Here is a 19,315-nt window from a genome sequence, read left to right on the forward strand (position 1 = left end):
AGGGGAGTTTCCTGATGGCTGTCAGTGCTGCTGTAACTCGAGAACTTCAAGTACAGGCTGCATGTATCAAAGCAAGACATTTCTGATATTTGATTTATGAATCATTTGGTTTGAGTTTCATGTGCAGAAGTGTTATCAGCAGTATGCGCTTAAAGCAACAAACTTAGGGACATATTCTTCCACACAAGGCAGCTTTAGAGGAGTCCCAGAAGAGAAAGAATGTGTATATTTTGTGTGTATCTGTGTGTGTTTTTAGATCAATTTTTTATGATCATTTAAAAGTGTTACCTTTTTGACCTTTGCATTAGCTGTTCTTACTGGATGTTTCAGTTGTGTTTTTTGTGGCTAAGTTTGTTTTTTGTAGTAAATATTACTTGTAATCCCTGAGACAGCTTTCAAAGATCTTTGTTTGGCAAATTCATGTTTTATGTACTGCTGCTGTTTCATTATGTGCTGTACTGAAAGTTCCTTTGGGCTGGGACTATAATCTGCACGACACACATGACATAACCAACCCTTTATGCTATATATAGTGTCACACTGATGGGAACACGTCATCAGTATGTAAGCAGCACTTCAGTGTTGAAACTGGTTAAGGTGGACTTACCAAATTCATTCCACTGCTGATCATTGATTAATTCACCACATTTGAGAAGAAAGGACCTGATCATAACTTGAAGCTAAAAGTACAATATTTGTCTCAGTGACAAGCACATGCTCATTTTAAGGTCTGAAGGAAGAAATCACAAACAGGAAAAATGTTGCCACAAATCACTTGAAAATAAATTTTTTAATCTAAAAAAAACCCAAAACAAAACACAGGTCTATAACATGACACAGTCTATGATGACCAGTTTGATCCTAAATATTTGTTAAGAAATTCATATGTGACATGCAGTGACTTCTTCGAGCTGCACATTTAGCAGTGCATTTCAATTTGTTGAATATATCTAATCACAGTTTGGTTTCATATGATATGATTCCACTGACTTTCTTCTCAGTGAAGTCTTTCAGTTTGGGTTTGCAGTGCATCTTCTCAAACTCTGCAGCGATCTCCAGCGGCGTCTTATTTTTGGTCTCAGGGACGTTGAATTTCACATAAATCGCACAGCCGAGGCAAAAAAAGAGAAAAATAAGAAAGCAGAAGTAATCCAGTTTCTCCTGGAAATAAAGCATTTGGAGGCCATTTGTGAGTGCTTGTGCATGACACATTTCATCTGGTTTAAAATCCTCTAAAAAATATGGCCCATCATGAAAACATACATACCACTATGATGGGGAAGACCATCCCAAGCAAAAACAGGCCACCCCAGTTGATTGTCCAAGCGATTGTGTATGCAGCTGATCTGAAAGCCTGAGCAAAGACATCCCCTGGAAGAGGAGGTGTTACTCCAACTTCAGGGGAAATGTACATGTTACAACAAGATCTCCTCATTGTTTGCTCAAAAAGAAAACATTCTTGTAATCATTTTCGTCTACAGAAATACTTTTAGCTTAAGAGATAAACGTACCTGGACCAGAGGCAAAAAAGAATATAAAGAGGAAAATGAGGACCATGCTGCAGTACGGCATCCAGGAGACCTGAGTCTGAGCAAAATGAGAGGGTTTAAGCTGGGTGATGTATCAAAAATACAGATATATAAAATAAACAAAAAGGTGGCCGGTTTTACAGTGACTCACTTGCAAGTACACAGTGATGGTGAGGAGAATCAGTACCAAAGACATTCCTGTGTACCCTCTGAACAACAGGGCTTTTTTTCCTGTTCTCTCAATAATCGTGAACTGCAACATGAGAACACATTTAACCTGCTGCAGTAAATGTTCTGCAATAAAGGCACAGAATCAAACAGCCACATGGGGGCGCTACGAGAACAGGTGCCACAGGGAGTTCACATTACCGGGAGACCTTCTGAAACTGTGAGAGAAGAATGAAGGCTTTTTTTTTCTATAAATGATTTGATACATCACCAAAAAGTAAATAAATAAATAAAAAACATGACTGATAAGGTGCTATTGGATATTATACAAAATATTCAGGAACATAAATTTGCCTTAAAACTGACTTGTGCTAAAAGACGAACATTTCAACAGAAGCCCGAACAAAGAAATTGAACAATTATATTCAGCCCATATCACATGTACACCAGTTGATTTAAGTTTTATATATATTAGATGATGACTCCAGTGATGCAAGTTGTTAGTTTTTGTCAGCTCTGACTGCTGAAATGCTAGTCTCTTTGCACATATAAACTCCTTTGAATTAATCAGTACTTTTTGTCCTTTCAAAGTTTGCTGTCTTTGTTGTTGCTGGAGAATCCACATTTTATTGGATATAAAACATGATTGGATATCAGTGAAATAGGACTTACACAGGCTACAGTGGTGGACACTTCACAGAGCCCTGTCCCCAAGGCTGCATATCGTAACTTGTCTTCTGGGATTCCTGCTGCACGAAACACATCAAAAGAATAAAAGTACACCTGGAGAGAAGAAGTTAAATACAGAGAGATAAGAAACTATGTGATGTTTCTATTTACAAACACTCACATTTTATTATTATTGGTAGTTTAAGGTAGAGAAGTCACATTTTATGTTAGGGGTTTCTCAAAAATGTAAACAGTAGCAGAACCTGTGTCCAAACTTTTGACTGTATTATATCTATGAGAAAATTTTATGAGCATCATAAAACAGTAAATTTACTGTTAATTTCATAGTTTTTCTTTATTTTCAAGACAAGCACAATTTGTATATTGATGGAGTTATTCTGTGTAACAACATGATTATGCTATGATTTAGGAGATAGCAATATTCAAATTATGATCTTTAAATGCCTTTATACTGTGACGTCTTCATTTTAGTACACTGCATAGATGGATCTTAGCAATAAAAGCTAAAAATTATATCAAAATTTGGCAGTGAAATTCCAGCAGATTTCTACAATAATTCAGCATCAAATTTGACAGAAACTGGCAAGTTTTTCACATTTCACTATTATTTTGAGTTAACATTTATTTATTTATTTTTTACAGGACATATAATAAGTGATCTATAATTTTTCAAAGAACATAATCTAGAAAAGAGATGATATGATGTGGGTGAAAAAGAGTGCTCAGTGGATAACTCACAGCATTGACACCACACAGCTGTATTGTGGTGAACATTACACAGACAGTCATCAGCTGCCAGCGGACTGTTTTGTTCTGAATCAGCTCCAACACTGAGTAGTTGCGAACATTTTGCAGGGCAGCTTTCTCTTCCAACATCTCCTCTACCTCTCTGCTGTAGTCCTTGTTGCCCCAGAGCTGCTTTAAAGCTGAAGTGACATAAGAAAACATGTGATTTAGGTGGCAAGTTAGGATTACAAAGTGACTATGAAAGAAGGAGGCTAAAAATGTTTTTGCACACCTTGTTCACAGGCCTGATGGTCTCCTCTGTCCAACAACAGAAAGCTGGGGGATTCTGGCAGGAAGAACAGGGTGAGGAGTTGAAACAACGCAATGAAACCACTGAAACCAAGCAGCCAGGGCCACAACGTCTCTGTGCCAAGCAACTCACTGCAAGTACAACATTAATAGTCAGGCTATCACAGATGTAAAACAATAAAATACTTCCAAAAATACTGTTAAGAAATGTTTTAAAGGACCAAAGTTTGTATTTTATTGTCATCAAAATTCCAAAATATGAAATTAAATATTCCTCGATTATACATTTTTTTCTTCTTCATACGTGGTTAAATAAAACCTATAAAGTTTTTTTTTTTTTTTTTTTTTGTATATACAGTTGAATACTATACAAACCCAATTCTGTAAAATGCAAATAAAAAATAGAATACAATGATTTGCAAATCTCATAAAATCATATTTTATTCACAATTGAATATAGAAAGCCCATCAATTGTATGAGACATTTGATTATTTCATGTAAATTTTTAGCTCATTTTGAATTTGATGGCAGCGACATCTCAAAAAAGTTGAGAAAGGCTATAAAAGCAAGTGGTACTAAAAAGAAATCTGCAGGAACATTTTGCATCTAATCAGGTTAATTGGTAACTAATCAGTGACATGACTGGCTATACAAAGAGCGTTTTAGAGTAATAGTGTCTCAGAAGCAAATCAGTAAAAAAAACAGCAAAAATCTGGTAGCTGTGGCACCAGAAAAATACCATAAAAAAGGAAATTTTCTGTTACATATAAAAAATTAAAAGTAATTAATCAAACAGACTGGGATAGGTAGGGATCGCACTACCAACTTTCCAATTAGTAGTTCACCTGCTCTACCCCCTGAGATACAGCCAACCTAAACGATAACTGGTGTCCCAGGTGGCCCCCCATCCAATACTAACCATGCTAACTGTTTTGACAGTTTATTAATACTTGCAGTTGTAATATACTCACAAAAATGGTGAAAATAAAAATTGCTGCCCCGAGTGGAGGAGTTTTAAGTATCTCGGGGTCTTGTTCAGGAGTGATGGGAGAGGAAGGTGTGAAACTGACATGTTGGGACTGCAGTGAGGTCCGAATCCAGTGATGTGGATGCTGCACCAGTCCGTCATGGTGAAGCGAGAGCTGAGTGTAAAAGTGAAGCTATTGATTTAATGGTCAATCTGCATCCTTACCCTCACCTATAGTCACGAGCTTTGGGTAGTGACCAAAAGAACAAGATCATGGATACAAGTGGTGGAAACGAGCTTCCTCCAAAGGGTGACTGCCCACTCCCTTAGAGAAGTTCCGTCATCCAGGAGGGGCTCAGAGTAGAGTCACTACTTCTCCACGTCGAAAGGAGCCAGTTGAGATGGTTCAGGCATCTGATTAGAATGCCTCCTGGGCACCTCCTGAGTGAAGCGTCCCGGGCATATTCTACCAGGAGGCCCCAGGGCAGACCCAGGATGCACTGGAGAGATTATAGCTCTTGGCTGGCCTGGAAACACCTCTGATAACCCAGATAAATTGGGGAAACATGGCTTATTCAGTTCCATCAGTGTTTGGTATCCAGTATGGTGTTCAAGGCAACTCTTCGAATGCCGTTCCTTCTCCTTCAGTGTCTGAGATGCATGAGATGAGAGAAATGTTAAAGTGGCAGCAAGGTGTAGCCACTGTGGCATCCCAGATAGCTGCCCCTACTGTACAGCACCAGGTTGAGGACATGGACCTGTCATTGTTGCCAGCTGAAGAACAGGGTCAGGTGAGGTCTTTGCTGAGGTAGTATATGCCTGTCTTTTCAGCTCATGGAGATCTGGATTGTACCAACCTGATCTCCCATGACATTCCCTTGGTGGATGATGTTCCATATTCCACCCTCAGAATATGAGGTTGTGAAGGAACACATCAACCAGTTGCTTTCCTCCCAGGTTATCTGGGGAAGTAGCAGCCCCTGTGTATCTCCTAATGTGTTGGTCAGGAAGAAGGATGGTAGCATATGAGGGTGTGTTGACTACGGACAGCTCAATAGTAAGACCTGCAAGGGCACGTTTCCTCTGTCATGCAAAGAGGAGTCTCTTGATATGTTGTTTGGTGCCTGCTGGTTCTAGACCCTGTACTTGACCAGTGGTTATAACCAGATGCCAGTTAGTGAGGCAGATAAGCCAAAGACTGCTTTCTGTACACAATTTGGCTTGTTTGAATGAACAAAATGCCTTTTGGGCTTTGTAATGCCCCAGCACCTTCCAGAGGCTAATGCAGCGCATCTTCAGGGATCAACAGTGCCAGCTGCTACTGGTGTACCTTGATGATATTGTTATGTTTTCCTCCACTGTGGAACAACATTTGGAGAGGATAAAGGTGGTGTTAGACAGACTTCAAAATGAGGGTTTTAAGGTTAAGTTGAGGAAATTTTCCTTCTTTGAGAGGGAGGTACACTATCTAGGCCATCTAGGTGATTTCTGGGGAAGGTGTCTCCACAGATCCCAGTAAGATTGAGGCAGCAGCTAACTGGCCTGTTCCCACCAATGCCTCTGAGTTGCGTTCTTTTCTTGGATCAGCTATTATCAATGTTTTGTGGAGGGTTTTGTGAAGTTGGCACTCCTTTTGCAGAAGGTTGTGGCTGAGGTTGGCAGCACCAAAGCTGGTAAAAGGTTTGGCCGTGGCGTTACTTAGAATTGGTCAACAGAACTTTGAAGCCCTGAAAATAAGGCTCACTACAGCCCCAGTGCTGCCCTATGCTGATTTTTCTCTCCCGTTTTTTCTGCAGGTGGATGCAGGCCATGGTGGCTTGGGAGTGGTACTCTCTCAAGAGCAAGCTGGAAAGGTGAGGCCAATAGCCTATGCTAGCCAAGGTTTCTGGCCCACTGAGAGGAATATGACTAACTGTAGTTCCATAAAGCTTGACTTTTTGGCCCTTAAGTGGGCCATGACTGAGAAATTTAGAGAGTATCTGCTTGGCCATATGAGTAATTAGGCACTGGTCGTCATGGTCGTGGGCCAGTGGCCCAGTGTTTTTAGTTTCTTTTGTTTAGCTCTGTTTGTTGTTTGGGTGTTCTGTTGAGTTTCCCTTCCTGTTGTTTGTCTGATTCCCTTTGTCAAGTTTTCTGTGTTAGGTCTGCATGTGTTATGTGAGTCACTTCCTGTTTTATTATGACAGTCTCGTGTTCCCTGTGCTTTGTGTTTAGTTTTGCTTCCCCTGTGTTATTAGGCTCATTTGTTTCACCTGTTGCTCCCTGTTGTTTACACCCTCCCTGATTTCCTTGTGTGTATTTATGCCCTCAGTTTTCCTCTGTTCTTTGTTTGGGTTCTCGTCATTTTAACGTCTAGGTTGACGGCTGCTGTGTGTTTTGTTTCGAGTTTTCAAGTTTAGAGTTTCTTTGCATAGCTGGCACACTCTCCAGCCTGTTTGTGTTTAAGCATTTTTCAATAAAATCTATGCCCCAATTCTGCTCTCGCCCTGTGCCCTGCACTGAGGTCCTCCCTGCCTTGCCTGCACCAGCCGTGACACTGGTAACAAATATCAATGCACTGGTAACATTTATGTGTGCATTTGTAACAATTATCTATGCACTGGTAACATTTATCTGTGCACTGGTAACAATTATCTATGCACTGCTAACATTTATCTATGCACTGCTAACAATTATCTGTGCACTGGTAACATTTATCTATGCACTGGTAACAATTGTCTATGCACTGGTAACAATTATCTGTGCACTGGTAACAACTATCTATGCATTGGTAACATTTGTCTATGCACGGGTAACAATTATCTATGCATTGGTAACATTTATCTGTGCACTGGTAACAACTACTGTATCTATGCATTGGTAACATTTTTCTGTGCACTGGTAACAATTGTCTATGCACTGGTAACAATTGTCTATGCACTGGTAACAATTATCTGTGCACTGGTAACAAATATCTATGCACTGGTAACATTTATCTATGCACTGGTAACAATTATCTATGCACTGGTAACAATTGTCTATGCACTGGTAACATTTATCTGTGCACTGGTAACAATTGTCTATGCACTGGTAACATTTATCTATGCACTGCTAACAATTATCTATGCACTGGTAACAATTGTCTATGCACTGGTAACATTTGTCTGTGCACTGGTAACAATTGTCTATGCACTGGTAACATTTGTCTATGCACTGGTAACAATTGTCTATGCACTGGTAACAATTATCTATGCACTGGTAACATTTATCTGTGCACTGGTAACAATTATCTATGCATTGGTAACATTTATCTATGCACTGGTAGCATTTATGTGTGCATTTGTAACAATTATCTGTGCACTGGTAACAACTATCTATGCATTGGTAACATTTGTCTATGCACTGGTAACAATTGTCTATGCACTGGTAACAATTATCTGTGCACTGGTAACAATTATCTATGCACTGGTAACATTTATCTATGCACTGTTAACAATTATCTATGGACTGCTAACAATTATCTATGCACTGGTAACAATTGTCTATGCACTGGTAACATTTGTCTATGCACTGGTAACAATTATCTGTGCACTGGTAACAATTATCTATGCACTGGCAACATTTATCTGTGCACTGGTAACAATTATCTATGCATTGGTAACATTTGTCTATGCACTGGTAGCATTTATGTGTGCATTTGTAACAATTATCTGTGCACTGGTAACAACTATCTATGCATTGGTAACATTTGTCTATGCACTGGTAACAATTGTCTATGCACTGGTAACAATTATCTGTGCACTGGTAACAATTATCTATGCACTGGTAGCATTTATCTATGCACTGCTAACAATTATCTATGCACTAGTAACAATTATCTGTGCACTGGTAACAATTGTCTATGCACTGGTAACAATTGTCTATGCACTGGTAACATTTATCTGTGCACTGGTAACAATTGTCTATGCACTGGTAACATTTATCTATGCACTGCTAACAATTATCTGTGCACTGGTAACAATTGTCTATGCACTGGTAACATTTATCTGTGCACTGGTAACAATTGTCTATGCACTGGTAACATTTATCTATGCACTGCTAACAATTATCTATGCACTGGTAACAATTGTCTGTGCACTGGTAACAACTATCTATGCATTGGTAACATTTGTCTATGCACTGGTAACAATTGTCTATGCACTGGTAACAATTATCTGTGCACTGGTAACAATTATCTATGCACTGCTAACATTTATCTATGCACTGCTAACAATTATCTATGCACTGGTAACAATTATCTGTGCACTGGTAACAATTGTCTATGCACTGGTAACAATTGTCTATGCACTGGTAACAATTATCTATGCACTGGTAACAATTGTCTGTGCACTGGTAACAACTATCTATGCATTGGTAACATTTGTCTATGCACTGGTAACAATTATCTGTGCACTGGTAACAATTATCTATGCACTGGTAACATTTATCTATGCACTGCTAACAATTATCTATGCACTGCTAACAATTATCTATGCACTGGTAACAATTGTCTATGCACTGGTAACAATTGTCTATGCACTGGTAACAATTATCTGTGCACTGGTAACATTTATCTATGCACTGCTAACAATTATCTGTGCACTGGTAACAACTATCTATGCATTGGTAACATTTGTCTATGCACTGGTAACATTTGTCTATGCACTGCTAACAATTATCTATGCACTGGTAACAATTATCTGTGCACTGGTAACAATTGTCTATGCACTGGTAACAATTGTCTATGCACTGGTAACAATTATCTGTGCACTGGTAACAATTATCTATGCACTGGTAACATTTATCTGTGCACTGGTAACAATTGTCTATGCACTGGTAACATTTGTCTATGCACTGCTAACAATTGTCTATGCACTGGTATGCACTGGTAACATTTATCTGTGCACTGGTAACAATTATCTATGCATTGGTAACATTTGTCTATGCACTGGTAGCATTTATGTGTGCATTTGTAACAATTATCTGTGCAATGGTAACAACTATCTATGCATTGCTAACATTTTTCTATGCACTGGTAACAATTGTCTATGCACTGGTAACAATTATCTGTGCACTGGTAACAATTATCTATGCACTGGTAACATTTATCTATGCACTGCTAACAATTATCTATGCACTGGTAACAATTATCTATGCACTGGTAAAAATTGTCTGTGCACTGGTAACATTTATCTGTGCACTGGTAACAATTGTCTATGCACTGGTAACATTTATCTATGCACTGCTAACAATTATCTATGCACTGCTAACAATTATTTATGCACTGGTAACAATTGTCTATGCACTGGTAACCTTTATCTGTGCACTGGTAACAATTGTCTATGCAATGGTAACATTTGTCTATGCACTGGTAACAATTGTCTATGCACTGGTAACAATTATCTATACAATGGTATCATTTATCTGTGCACTGGTAACAATTATCTATGCACTGGTAACAATTGTCTATGCACTGGTAGCATTTATGTGTGCATTTGTAACAATTATCTGTGCACTGGTAACAACTATCTATGCATTGGTAACATTTGTCTATGCACTGGTAACAATTGTCTATGAACTGGTAACAATTATCTATGCACTGGTAACAATTATCTGTGCACTGGTAACAATTGTCTATGCACTGGTAACAATTTTCTATGCACTGGTAACAATTATCTGTGCACTGGTAACAATTATCTATGCACTGGTAACATTTATCTGTGCACTGGTAACAATTGTCTATGCACTGGTAACAATTGTCTATGCACTGGTAGCATTTATGTGTGCATTTGTAACAATTATCTGTGCACTGGTAACAACTATCTATGCATTGGTAACATTTGTCTATGCACTGGTAACAATTGTCTATGAACTGGTAACAATTATCTATGCACTGGTAACAATTATCTGTGCACTGGTAACAATTGTCTATGCACTGGTAACAACTGTCTATGCACTGGTAACAATTATCTGTGCACTGGTAACAATTATCTATGCACTGGTAACATTTATCTGTGCACTGGTAACAATTGTCTATGCACTGGTAACAATTGTCTATGCACTGGTAGCATTTATGTGTGCATTTGTAACAATTATCTATGCACTGGTAACAACTATCTATGCATTGGTAACATTTGTCTATGCACTGGTAACAATTGTCTATGCACTGGTAACAATTATCTGTGCACTGGTAACATTTGTCTATGCACTGGTAACATTTATCAGTGCACTGGTAACAATTGTCTATGCACTGGTAACATTTGTCTATGCACTGGTAACAATTATCTATGCACTGGTAACAATTATCTATGCACTGGTAACAATTGTCTATGCACTGGTAAAATTTATCTGTGCACTGGTAACAATTGTCTATGCACTGGTAACATTTGTCTATGCACTGGTAACAATTGTCTATGCACTGGTAACAATTATCTATACACTGGTAACATTTATCTGTGCACTGGTAACAATTATCTATGCACTGGTAACAATTGTCTATGCACTGGTAGCATTTATGTGTGCATTTGTAACAATTATCTGTGCACTGGTAACAACTATCTATGCATTGGTAACATTTGTCTATGCACTGGTAACAATTGTCTATGCACTGGTAACATTTGTCTATGCACTGCTAACAATTGTCTATGCACTGGTATGCACTGGTAACATTTATCTGTGCACTGGTAACATTTGTCTATGCACTGGTAGCATTTATGTGTGCATTTGTAACAATTATCTGTGCAATGGTAACAACTATCTATGCATTGGTAACATTTTTCTATGCACTGGTAACAATTGTCTATGCACTGGTAACAATTGTCTATGCACTGCTAACAATTATCTGTGCACTGGTAACAACTATCTATGCATTGGTAACATTTGTCTATGCACTGGTAGCATTTATGTGTGCACTGGTAACAATTGTCTATGCACTGGTAACATTTGTCTATGCACTGGTAACAATTGTCTATGCACTGGTAACAATTATCTATACACTGGTAACATTTGTCTGTGCACTGGTAACAACTATCTATGCACTGGTAACAATTGTCTATGCACTGGTAGCATTTATGTGTGCATTTGTAACAATTATCTATGCACTGGTAACATTTATCTATGCACTGGTAACAATTGTCTATGCACTGGTAACAATTATCTATGCAGTGGTAACAATTGTCTATGCACTGGTAACATTTGTCTATGCACTGGTAACATTTATCTGTGCACTGGTAACATTTATCTGTGCTCAAGCCAGCTTGCCCACGTCTTAAGATTATGAAACAAATACATATTTAATTTATACATGCAATAATATAGGTGTACACAACACTATTTTTTCCAAGAAACATTTGAAAAAGAAGAAAGTAAAAGATCAATGCATTTTTTTATGCTTTGTTCATAGTATTTATGGATCTGTCAGGTTTCCAATACGTGTCCCCCCAATAGTAAACTCATTTCTATGCCCCTGACGTCATCTGTTCACTGCAAAGTTATCTGCCACAGAGCAGAGATGGGCGGTCCAGCTAGCTTATTTTGATTCTGACATCAAGTATCGGTCAGGGAGGAGTCTTGTGGTGGCAGTACTGGTGGCTTGGGTGGTGGTGTCCCCCTGCCCCCTTTTCTTTGTGTTTTCTGTGTTTCCCAGGGATTTTGGTTCTTCACTTAAGGGTGTGATATTCACGCATCTGGGTGATTTCGTTTTCTTTGGTTTTTGGGATTCCGTCCTCCTTTGCGCTGGTCCCTGTCCCCCATAGGGCCTCAGCCGCTAATTAAGTTTTTCTGTTCCTTAACTTTTGTGTGTTTTTAATATTTTAATGCTCTTTTTCTTAAAATAAAAATTGTATTCGTTTTACATTGAACCTCCTCTCTTGCCTCATCCATGGGTGATCCTGTGGGTACCTTTTAGTCAAGGAACTTAATTCCCAGGGTGGCGTTATCTGGAAATTTGGTAGGATTTTGTCAATTATCCTCTGATTTGCAATTGATGATTATTCCTATCTGTTTTTACTCATCACATCCTTTCTCACTCGCTCTCACCAGGGATGGATGGATGGATGGATGGAATAAAAAAATTACACAATTTTTTCATGGTGAAAACTTCCATGATGACACAACATATGTTATTTAATTAACAAATCCATGTAAAATTAACATTTTGTGTCATAATAAATGCATCAGATTTTAGATATGTATTTACAGCAATGAGCGAGAAACAGTTTTATCTTTAAAATGAACATGACATATTTGTGAAATTATGTTAAACCTGTGACTGCATTTATACAAACCTTTTCTGTGGAAAATAATTTCCCATTGATTCTTTTTTCCACCTTATTTTACATTGGACATGTTAATTCACTGTTTTTGTAACTGTATTGATATATCACATACTTAAAAATAACAGGAAAATTCTGTTAAATTTATAGAACATTCTTTTTTAAATTACAGATTTTATTTACAGTGAAGAGGTTCACAATCCATAAATAACTGAAAATTATTACTTCAGCTTAATTCTGTTGAAGGTGGTGAAGCTGAATCATGAGGTGCAATTATTCTTTCACAGGACTGCATGGAGTCCTGTAAGCTATCTCACCTGATCCCCAGCAGCTGACCAGTGAACTTCCCCAAAGACATGAAGGAACCAACGGTCACGCCAACCATACTTTTCAGCTTGCGGGGAGTGCATTCAATGAGGTACATCACATGAAGTAAAAGACTGAATCCTAGATACATGAACAAAAAAATAGTAAAAATCAATACCGGTGAAAGGACAGAGAATTTAAAAACAGCCACATAACAGGTATGAACAGAAACTGAGTGGATTCAGTGAGGTGACAAAAGGGATTATGCAGCTGGAAAAGGAGCTCTAATGAGCTTACCTGAATTAATGCCATAGAGAAATCGCCCTGCCATGATCATCTCAAAAGACATGGCTGTTTTACTCAAGAGCATCAACACAGCTCCAAACATAGCCACAAAATTGTTTAACAACAGGCATCGCTTTCTGTGGGACAGAAAAACAGAGTCTTAGAGCCCGAGGCCAAAGCAGGACATTTAGTTGTGTGTCTTTGATAGTGACACAATAATAACAAACATAAGATGGAACTTTTCTGTTCACGTACACCAACCTGCCAAATTTTGATGCCAGTGGACCAGCTGCCAGCGACCCCAGTAAACCCCCAATACAGAAAATGGACACTGTGAAAGACCATATGAGTGAGAGCTGCCATGGCTCCAGGGAGAGACCGTATCTGTGCTCACAGGTTTTGTTCACCAGCTCCTTTATAAACTGCAACGACATGCACAGTTACACATGTGCCTTTACTTGCTGAAGCTACTGATTAAAGTTGTATGTGTTTAAATTTCGTAATTTTACCAGGTATTTTACTTACATCAGAGGGAGAGGTCATCACAGACATGCTGTATCCATATTGAAATGTTCCACCAATACCACACACAAGAACGGCAGCAATTACAACAGGACAATCTAGCTGCAGAAATGTGAAAAAAGAAGCATGTGAGCAGTTTTGATGACAAATTTAAGTATATTTTGTTTAATGTCAATCATGTTAAATTATCAAATTGTACTTTTCCATCACCACATTTCCCTAAACTTACATTTGTCACTGTGTAAGTTAAATTATTTCTATTGGTCATGTCATAGTAGAGATATAAACAATTTGTAATATTACCTACCAGCAATTTTAAGTGCTGTGTCATCGTGGGTCGTCTGTCGTTTTCAGATGAGGAGTCTTTTGAGATAATTCACATGGCTGCAGCACACATTTAACTGAGCGCTGAAATTATTAACTTTGTTTTTCAGGTCAATGAACAAAAGTGTTTGAAGGCAACTAAAACAAACAAAAAAAAGAAACTAAGGAAACGCCATGTTTGGTAAATGTATGCATGTGTATGGGTAACTTAAAATTTTGTATCTGAGGTGGTTAAGCTGGGTGGACTTGGTTTTTGTTTACTTAAGAATTCTGCCCAATAGTAATGAAAGACTGAGCAGACTATTCTAAAAAAGTTATTTATTGTCTTACAATCTGTTTAAAGACTTGGAAAACTTTTAACCTCGCTTTGCTTGGCTTAAAACTTAATGGGGAACTGCATCACACGCCACCCACAGAAAACCACCTCATGGAACCTTAAAGGGCCACATATATCACACAGGACAGAGCCGTGATTCCTAAAAGACAGGCTACATTTTGGAAAATATATTTGTTTTTCAGATAAGGAGAGGTTCAGTGACAGATTTGTGTATGTTCAGTAAACATTAAGCTATAACCAGCATCAGATCTGCTTTAATGCTTGCAACTTGACACTTAATTCATCAGTTATACAGTTAAACAGTGAACAGCAAACTATTCCTGGAGTCTTTTTTTCACCAACCCAGAAGTTACAAGGTTCAGCAAAGAAAAAAAAAAACGCATCGGTTTTGCACTTTTATATATCTAAATAAAAGAAATATACCATATTATGTAGGAAGCTTTTTACCTAACCACTGACACCAAAATAATGTGTATTTTTCAAAATGTCAAACTACCACACTAAGAAATACTTTGTTAACTGTGTATCATCATCTGTCTTTGGGTTGCGGCTGCTGCTTCTTAGGTTTTATACCCAAATCTGAATTTTAATACCAGCACCAGTCATTTCCATCAAAAAAAAAAAATGGCTGGCGCCTGGGTGGCTTAGTGGTGAAGCCGGCGACCACATGGGTGGCTGTAGCTCAGTAGGTAGAGCAGGTCACCTACTGATCGGAAGGTCAGCGGTTCGAATCCTGGCTACTCCGGGCTACATGCCAATGTGTCCTTGGGCAAGATACTTAACCCCAAGTTGCTCTCCGACCGTTCTGTCGGAGTATGAATGCGTGTGAATGTTAGGTAATTAAAAGCACTTAGCTTTGTAAAAATGGAAGTGCTTGTATGAATGAGAGTGCATGGGTGAATGCAAACAGGTTGTATAAGCGCTTTGAGTGCTCATACTGAGTAGAAAAGCGCTATATAAGAACTAGTCCATTTACCATTACCATTTACCACATACATATGCCGCGTTGCGGTGTGGGTTCGCGTCCCGGCCTGTCGCCAATTTGCCCGCGTGTCTTCCCCTGTATCTTTCCCCCATTTCCTGTCTCTCTCCACTGCTAACAAAAGCTGCTGTGGCCAAAAACGCAAAAAAAAAAAAAGAAATGGCTGGTGCTAGTCCCAAAAAGCTGGCACTGGTGCAATTCTTGTCACCAAACTCTGGTCCCAAAGTTGGAAACACCAACATAAACATGTCATAATTATGATTTAAAAAACACACACACACACAAAAGCAAAAAATCTGTGAAATGTTTCACTGCAAAAAGCACAAATTCCATTACATAACATCAGGTTCTCAAAAGTAAACTGGCCCTCAAAAAGAACAAAAGCTGCACAGGCCCCGGCTCTGTCCTGACGAGGCAGTGTGTCTGGCACACTATGCTGCCAGATGTCACACAGCTGACCTCCAGAGTGTCATCTTCAAACAATGCACTTCAAAAAAAAGTTGTCCGGAAGAATCCATTCCATCTTCCTGCCACAGATGGAAGCTCTTGCTGCTGCCAGGGAGGCTATAAATTGTAAATATTATAAAATCACAAAAAAAAAGCTAAGTAAAGCAAGGTGTATTATTTTATACCCGAAAGATTGAAGAGAGTGTTCAGGATATAAAAGCCATCAGTGTCATCTCTCTGGATGAACATGTTGAGGTAGTAATTAGAAATGTCTTAACTACACAATTTTTAATTTGGGGTGGGGGGTGGGGGGGGGGGGTGCTTCCATAACTTGTCTTCTTACAGAAGTAAAATATCTTAAATACACATTTGTTTTCTCCTGCTTCACCTTTTCTGTTGGATATTAATGCAAACTGGTATATGTTTAATGAGTTAATACCTAATTATCATATTCAGGTCGCAAGCTTGAAGCATGCCCAAACACTCATGAGATTTTGCACACACGTCAGGTCTGGTGAACACGCGTTTTTTATTAGTTTTGGGCATGGGCGCTCCAAAACGGCTCTACAGTGCCACCTATAATGTTGCAAAAGATGAGCTCCACTGCTGTGTTTCATGTACATGTATGAAATTTGTTGCACATATGTAACTTGGCAAGACGCGCAAAAAATCCTGTTGGAGCACTGCCAGGAAGTCCACCATTTTGAATTAATTAGGCGATTTTGGTACCCTTTTTTGCAATTTCCAGCCCTCGTACTTTGTCAATACCTTCCTAGGTTTTTCATGAGATCAACTTCATATTTGATTAGTCTAAACGACAGATCGAGGTGAATCTAGAGCTCGGCCGTGGCTCCATAGAGAATTAGGATCATTCGCTATTAAATTTTAATTGGCTCTTTTTCACACATACATTATCCAATCAAGAGCAAATGTCTCCAGTAGGATAAGGCTTCACCCCTGAACACATCCATATGACAGTATTTAATGATAGTCGCAGCCCCATCTAGTCGGAACAGCAAATGCCATGTTTTACACTTTGAGGTACAGCTTCAAAGTGGTTAAACAGAACCATCTCAAATTTGGCCAGGAAAGTCTTAAGGAGTTGGTTTTACATTGTTTTCAAAACTGTGAGTCATCATCAAAGGGCGCGACCCTGGTGGCATGGCAAATTTTGAAATTTCGCCATGAAGCACAAAATTGCTGTAACTCAAACATAACTCTGAACCAATTCAGTTCAATTCAATTTTATATAGCGCCAAATCACAACAAACAGTCACCTCAAGGCGCTTTATATTGTAGATAAAGACAATAATTACAGAGAAAACGACAACCTGTGAGCAAGCACCTGGTGACAGTGGGAAGGAAAAACTTCCTTTTACCAGGAAGAAACTGCCAGAAGAACCAGGCTCAGAGAGGGGCAGTCATCTGCCTCGACCGGTTGGGGGTGAGGGGAGGGAGACAAGACAAAAGACATGCTGTGGAAGAGAGCCAGAGATTAATAATAACTGATGAATAAATGCAGAGTGGAGCATAAACAGAGTAAAAAGAGTAAATGAAAAGAAACACTCAGTGCATCATGGGAATCCCCAGCAGCCTAGGCCTATTGCAGCATAACTAAGAGGTGGTCAGGGTTACCTGATCCAGTCCTAACTATAAGTTTGATCAAAAAGGAAAGTTTTAAGCCTAATCTCAAAAATGGGGTGTCTGTCTCCCAAATCCAAATTGGGAGCTGGTTCCACAGAAGATGGGCCTGAAAGCTAAAGGCTCTGAGTGCTTCAAACCTAGTAGTAGTTGTTCAGTTCATGGCCAGAGAAATTAAATTATATCTACACTACTTACATTTGTCACACAACACAAGGATTTGAAGTTAAACATTAACAATTCACTGAGTATTTGTGCTAGGCACAATCATATTCCTCACTTTCACTTACTGAGGGGGAGAAGCTGAATAAACTGATGACTCAAAAATTTATACAGGGTGGAAGCAAGCTTGCAGAAGACAGGAATAGGTTAGACCAGTGAACGTCAACTGGTGGCCTGCAGGCCACAATGGGCCCCCCAGAGCTTTCCATCCGGCCCCAAATATTACTGAAATCAAGACTAGCCCAGTGAGGAGGAAAAAATATGAAGAGTTCAAATGCAAAACTGTTAAAAGCCACCTCCATCAAAAATGAGATAATATTTACAGAATCCCTTCCACATGTACTATATGCCGATCATGTCACATCATAACGCATTAAATACCCGTCTCTGACTAGTCTGAATTAACTGTGTGTTGGCCAAAGTTTCTACATCCCTACAACCAATCAGAATGCAAGATTGGATTGGCAAGATTTTTATGATATATAAATAAATGATTATCTTGTGATCTGGTTTTGTGAACAATGAAACACAGAAATACTAAAAAGTCTGACTTTTTCAGAGTTCTGATCAGAACTCTGATCATGTTGATCATGTATGTTAGTCTAAGTTAAAGAGTAGCAGCAGTGCGCATATTAGTATGCGACATTACCCCAGTTGAACTCACTTTTGGTCAAGGCCTCTCTTCTTCTCCTCAGAGGAGATGCTTCTGTCTGTTGCTTCCATCGTCATCACCTGCTGATGTGCAGCTCCTCTAACTTTTCGAAGAGGCAATTCAACTGGCAAATTTACCCAAATTTTGTAGGTGTGCCACTGAGTGTTTTCTCTGTTTTTGCACACATGCTGTAACGCATCCTTTTGACTATGTGCTTATGGGTGACATAAACAGCTGCAGGATAAGCACATGCAGCCTCCTGCCCCTTGCATTGACTCCCTTTGGTGCCACAGAGATTTCAACTTGGAGTGTGTAGATTGTGTTATCAGAGGCATGCACATGTGTATTTTAAAAATTACTTATTATGATAATTTTAAAGCATCACCTTTTTGAGCTTTGCATTAGTTGTTTTTTCTGGATGTTTCAGTTTTGTTTTGGTTTTTTTGTAGCTAAGTTTGTTTTTTGTAGTAAATATTATTTGTAATCCCTGAGACAGCTTTCAAAGATCTTTGACTGGCAAATTCATGTTTTATGTACTGCTGTTGTTTCATTATGTGCTGTACTGAAAGTTCCTTTAGGCTGGGACTATTATCTTCACAACACACATGACATAACCAATCCTTCATACTATATATAGTGTCACACTGATGGGAAAACATTATCAGTATGTAAGCAGCAGAAATGTATGATTAACCGCATTTGAGAAGAAAGGACCTGATCATAACTTGAAGCTAAAAGTACAATATTTGTCTCAGTGACAACCACATGGACATTTTAAGGTCTGACAAAGTTTGACAATAAAGGAAGAAATCACAAAAATAAATGTTGCAATTTTAAAATCACATTTTTCAGTCTAAAAAAAAAAAAAAAGGTCTAAAACATGACACGGCCTAATATGTCAAGTTTGATCCTAAAT

General features: G+C 38.7%; 1 protein-coding gene across 1 annotated transcript; it reads right to left on the bottom strand.

The window, feature by feature from the left end:
- Positions 1-954: 954 nt before the first annotated feature.
- On the bottom strand, positions 955-14,150 carry slc2a11l (solute carrier family 2 member 11, like). The gene is made up of 12 exons (XM_030743211.1): positions 14,102-14,150; positions 13,798-13,896; positions 13,534-13,694; positions 13,285-13,409; positions 12,999-13,128; positions 3,406-3,554; positions 3,126-3,313; positions 2,370-2,480; positions 1,681-1,782; positions 1,512-1,587; positions 1,268-1,395; positions 955-1,161 (listed from the first exon to the last, which is right to left on the bottom strand). The coding sequence occupies exons 1-12, from the start codon at positions 14,123-14,125 to the stop codon at positions 955-957; spliced, it is 1,500 nt and encodes a 499-aa protein (XP_030599071.1). The 5' UTR covers positions 14,126-14,150.
- Positions 14,151-19,315: the final 5,165 nt, after the last annotated feature.

Source organism: Archocentrus centrarchus, chromosome 12 (genome assembly GCF_007364275.1).
Source record: "Archocentrus centrarchus isolate MPI-CPG fArcCen1 chromosome 12, fArcCen1, whole genome shotgun sequence".
Taxonomy (NCBI): domain Eukaryota; kingdom Metazoa; phylum Chordata; class Actinopteri; order Cichliformes; family Cichlidae; genus Archocentrus; species Archocentrus centrarchus.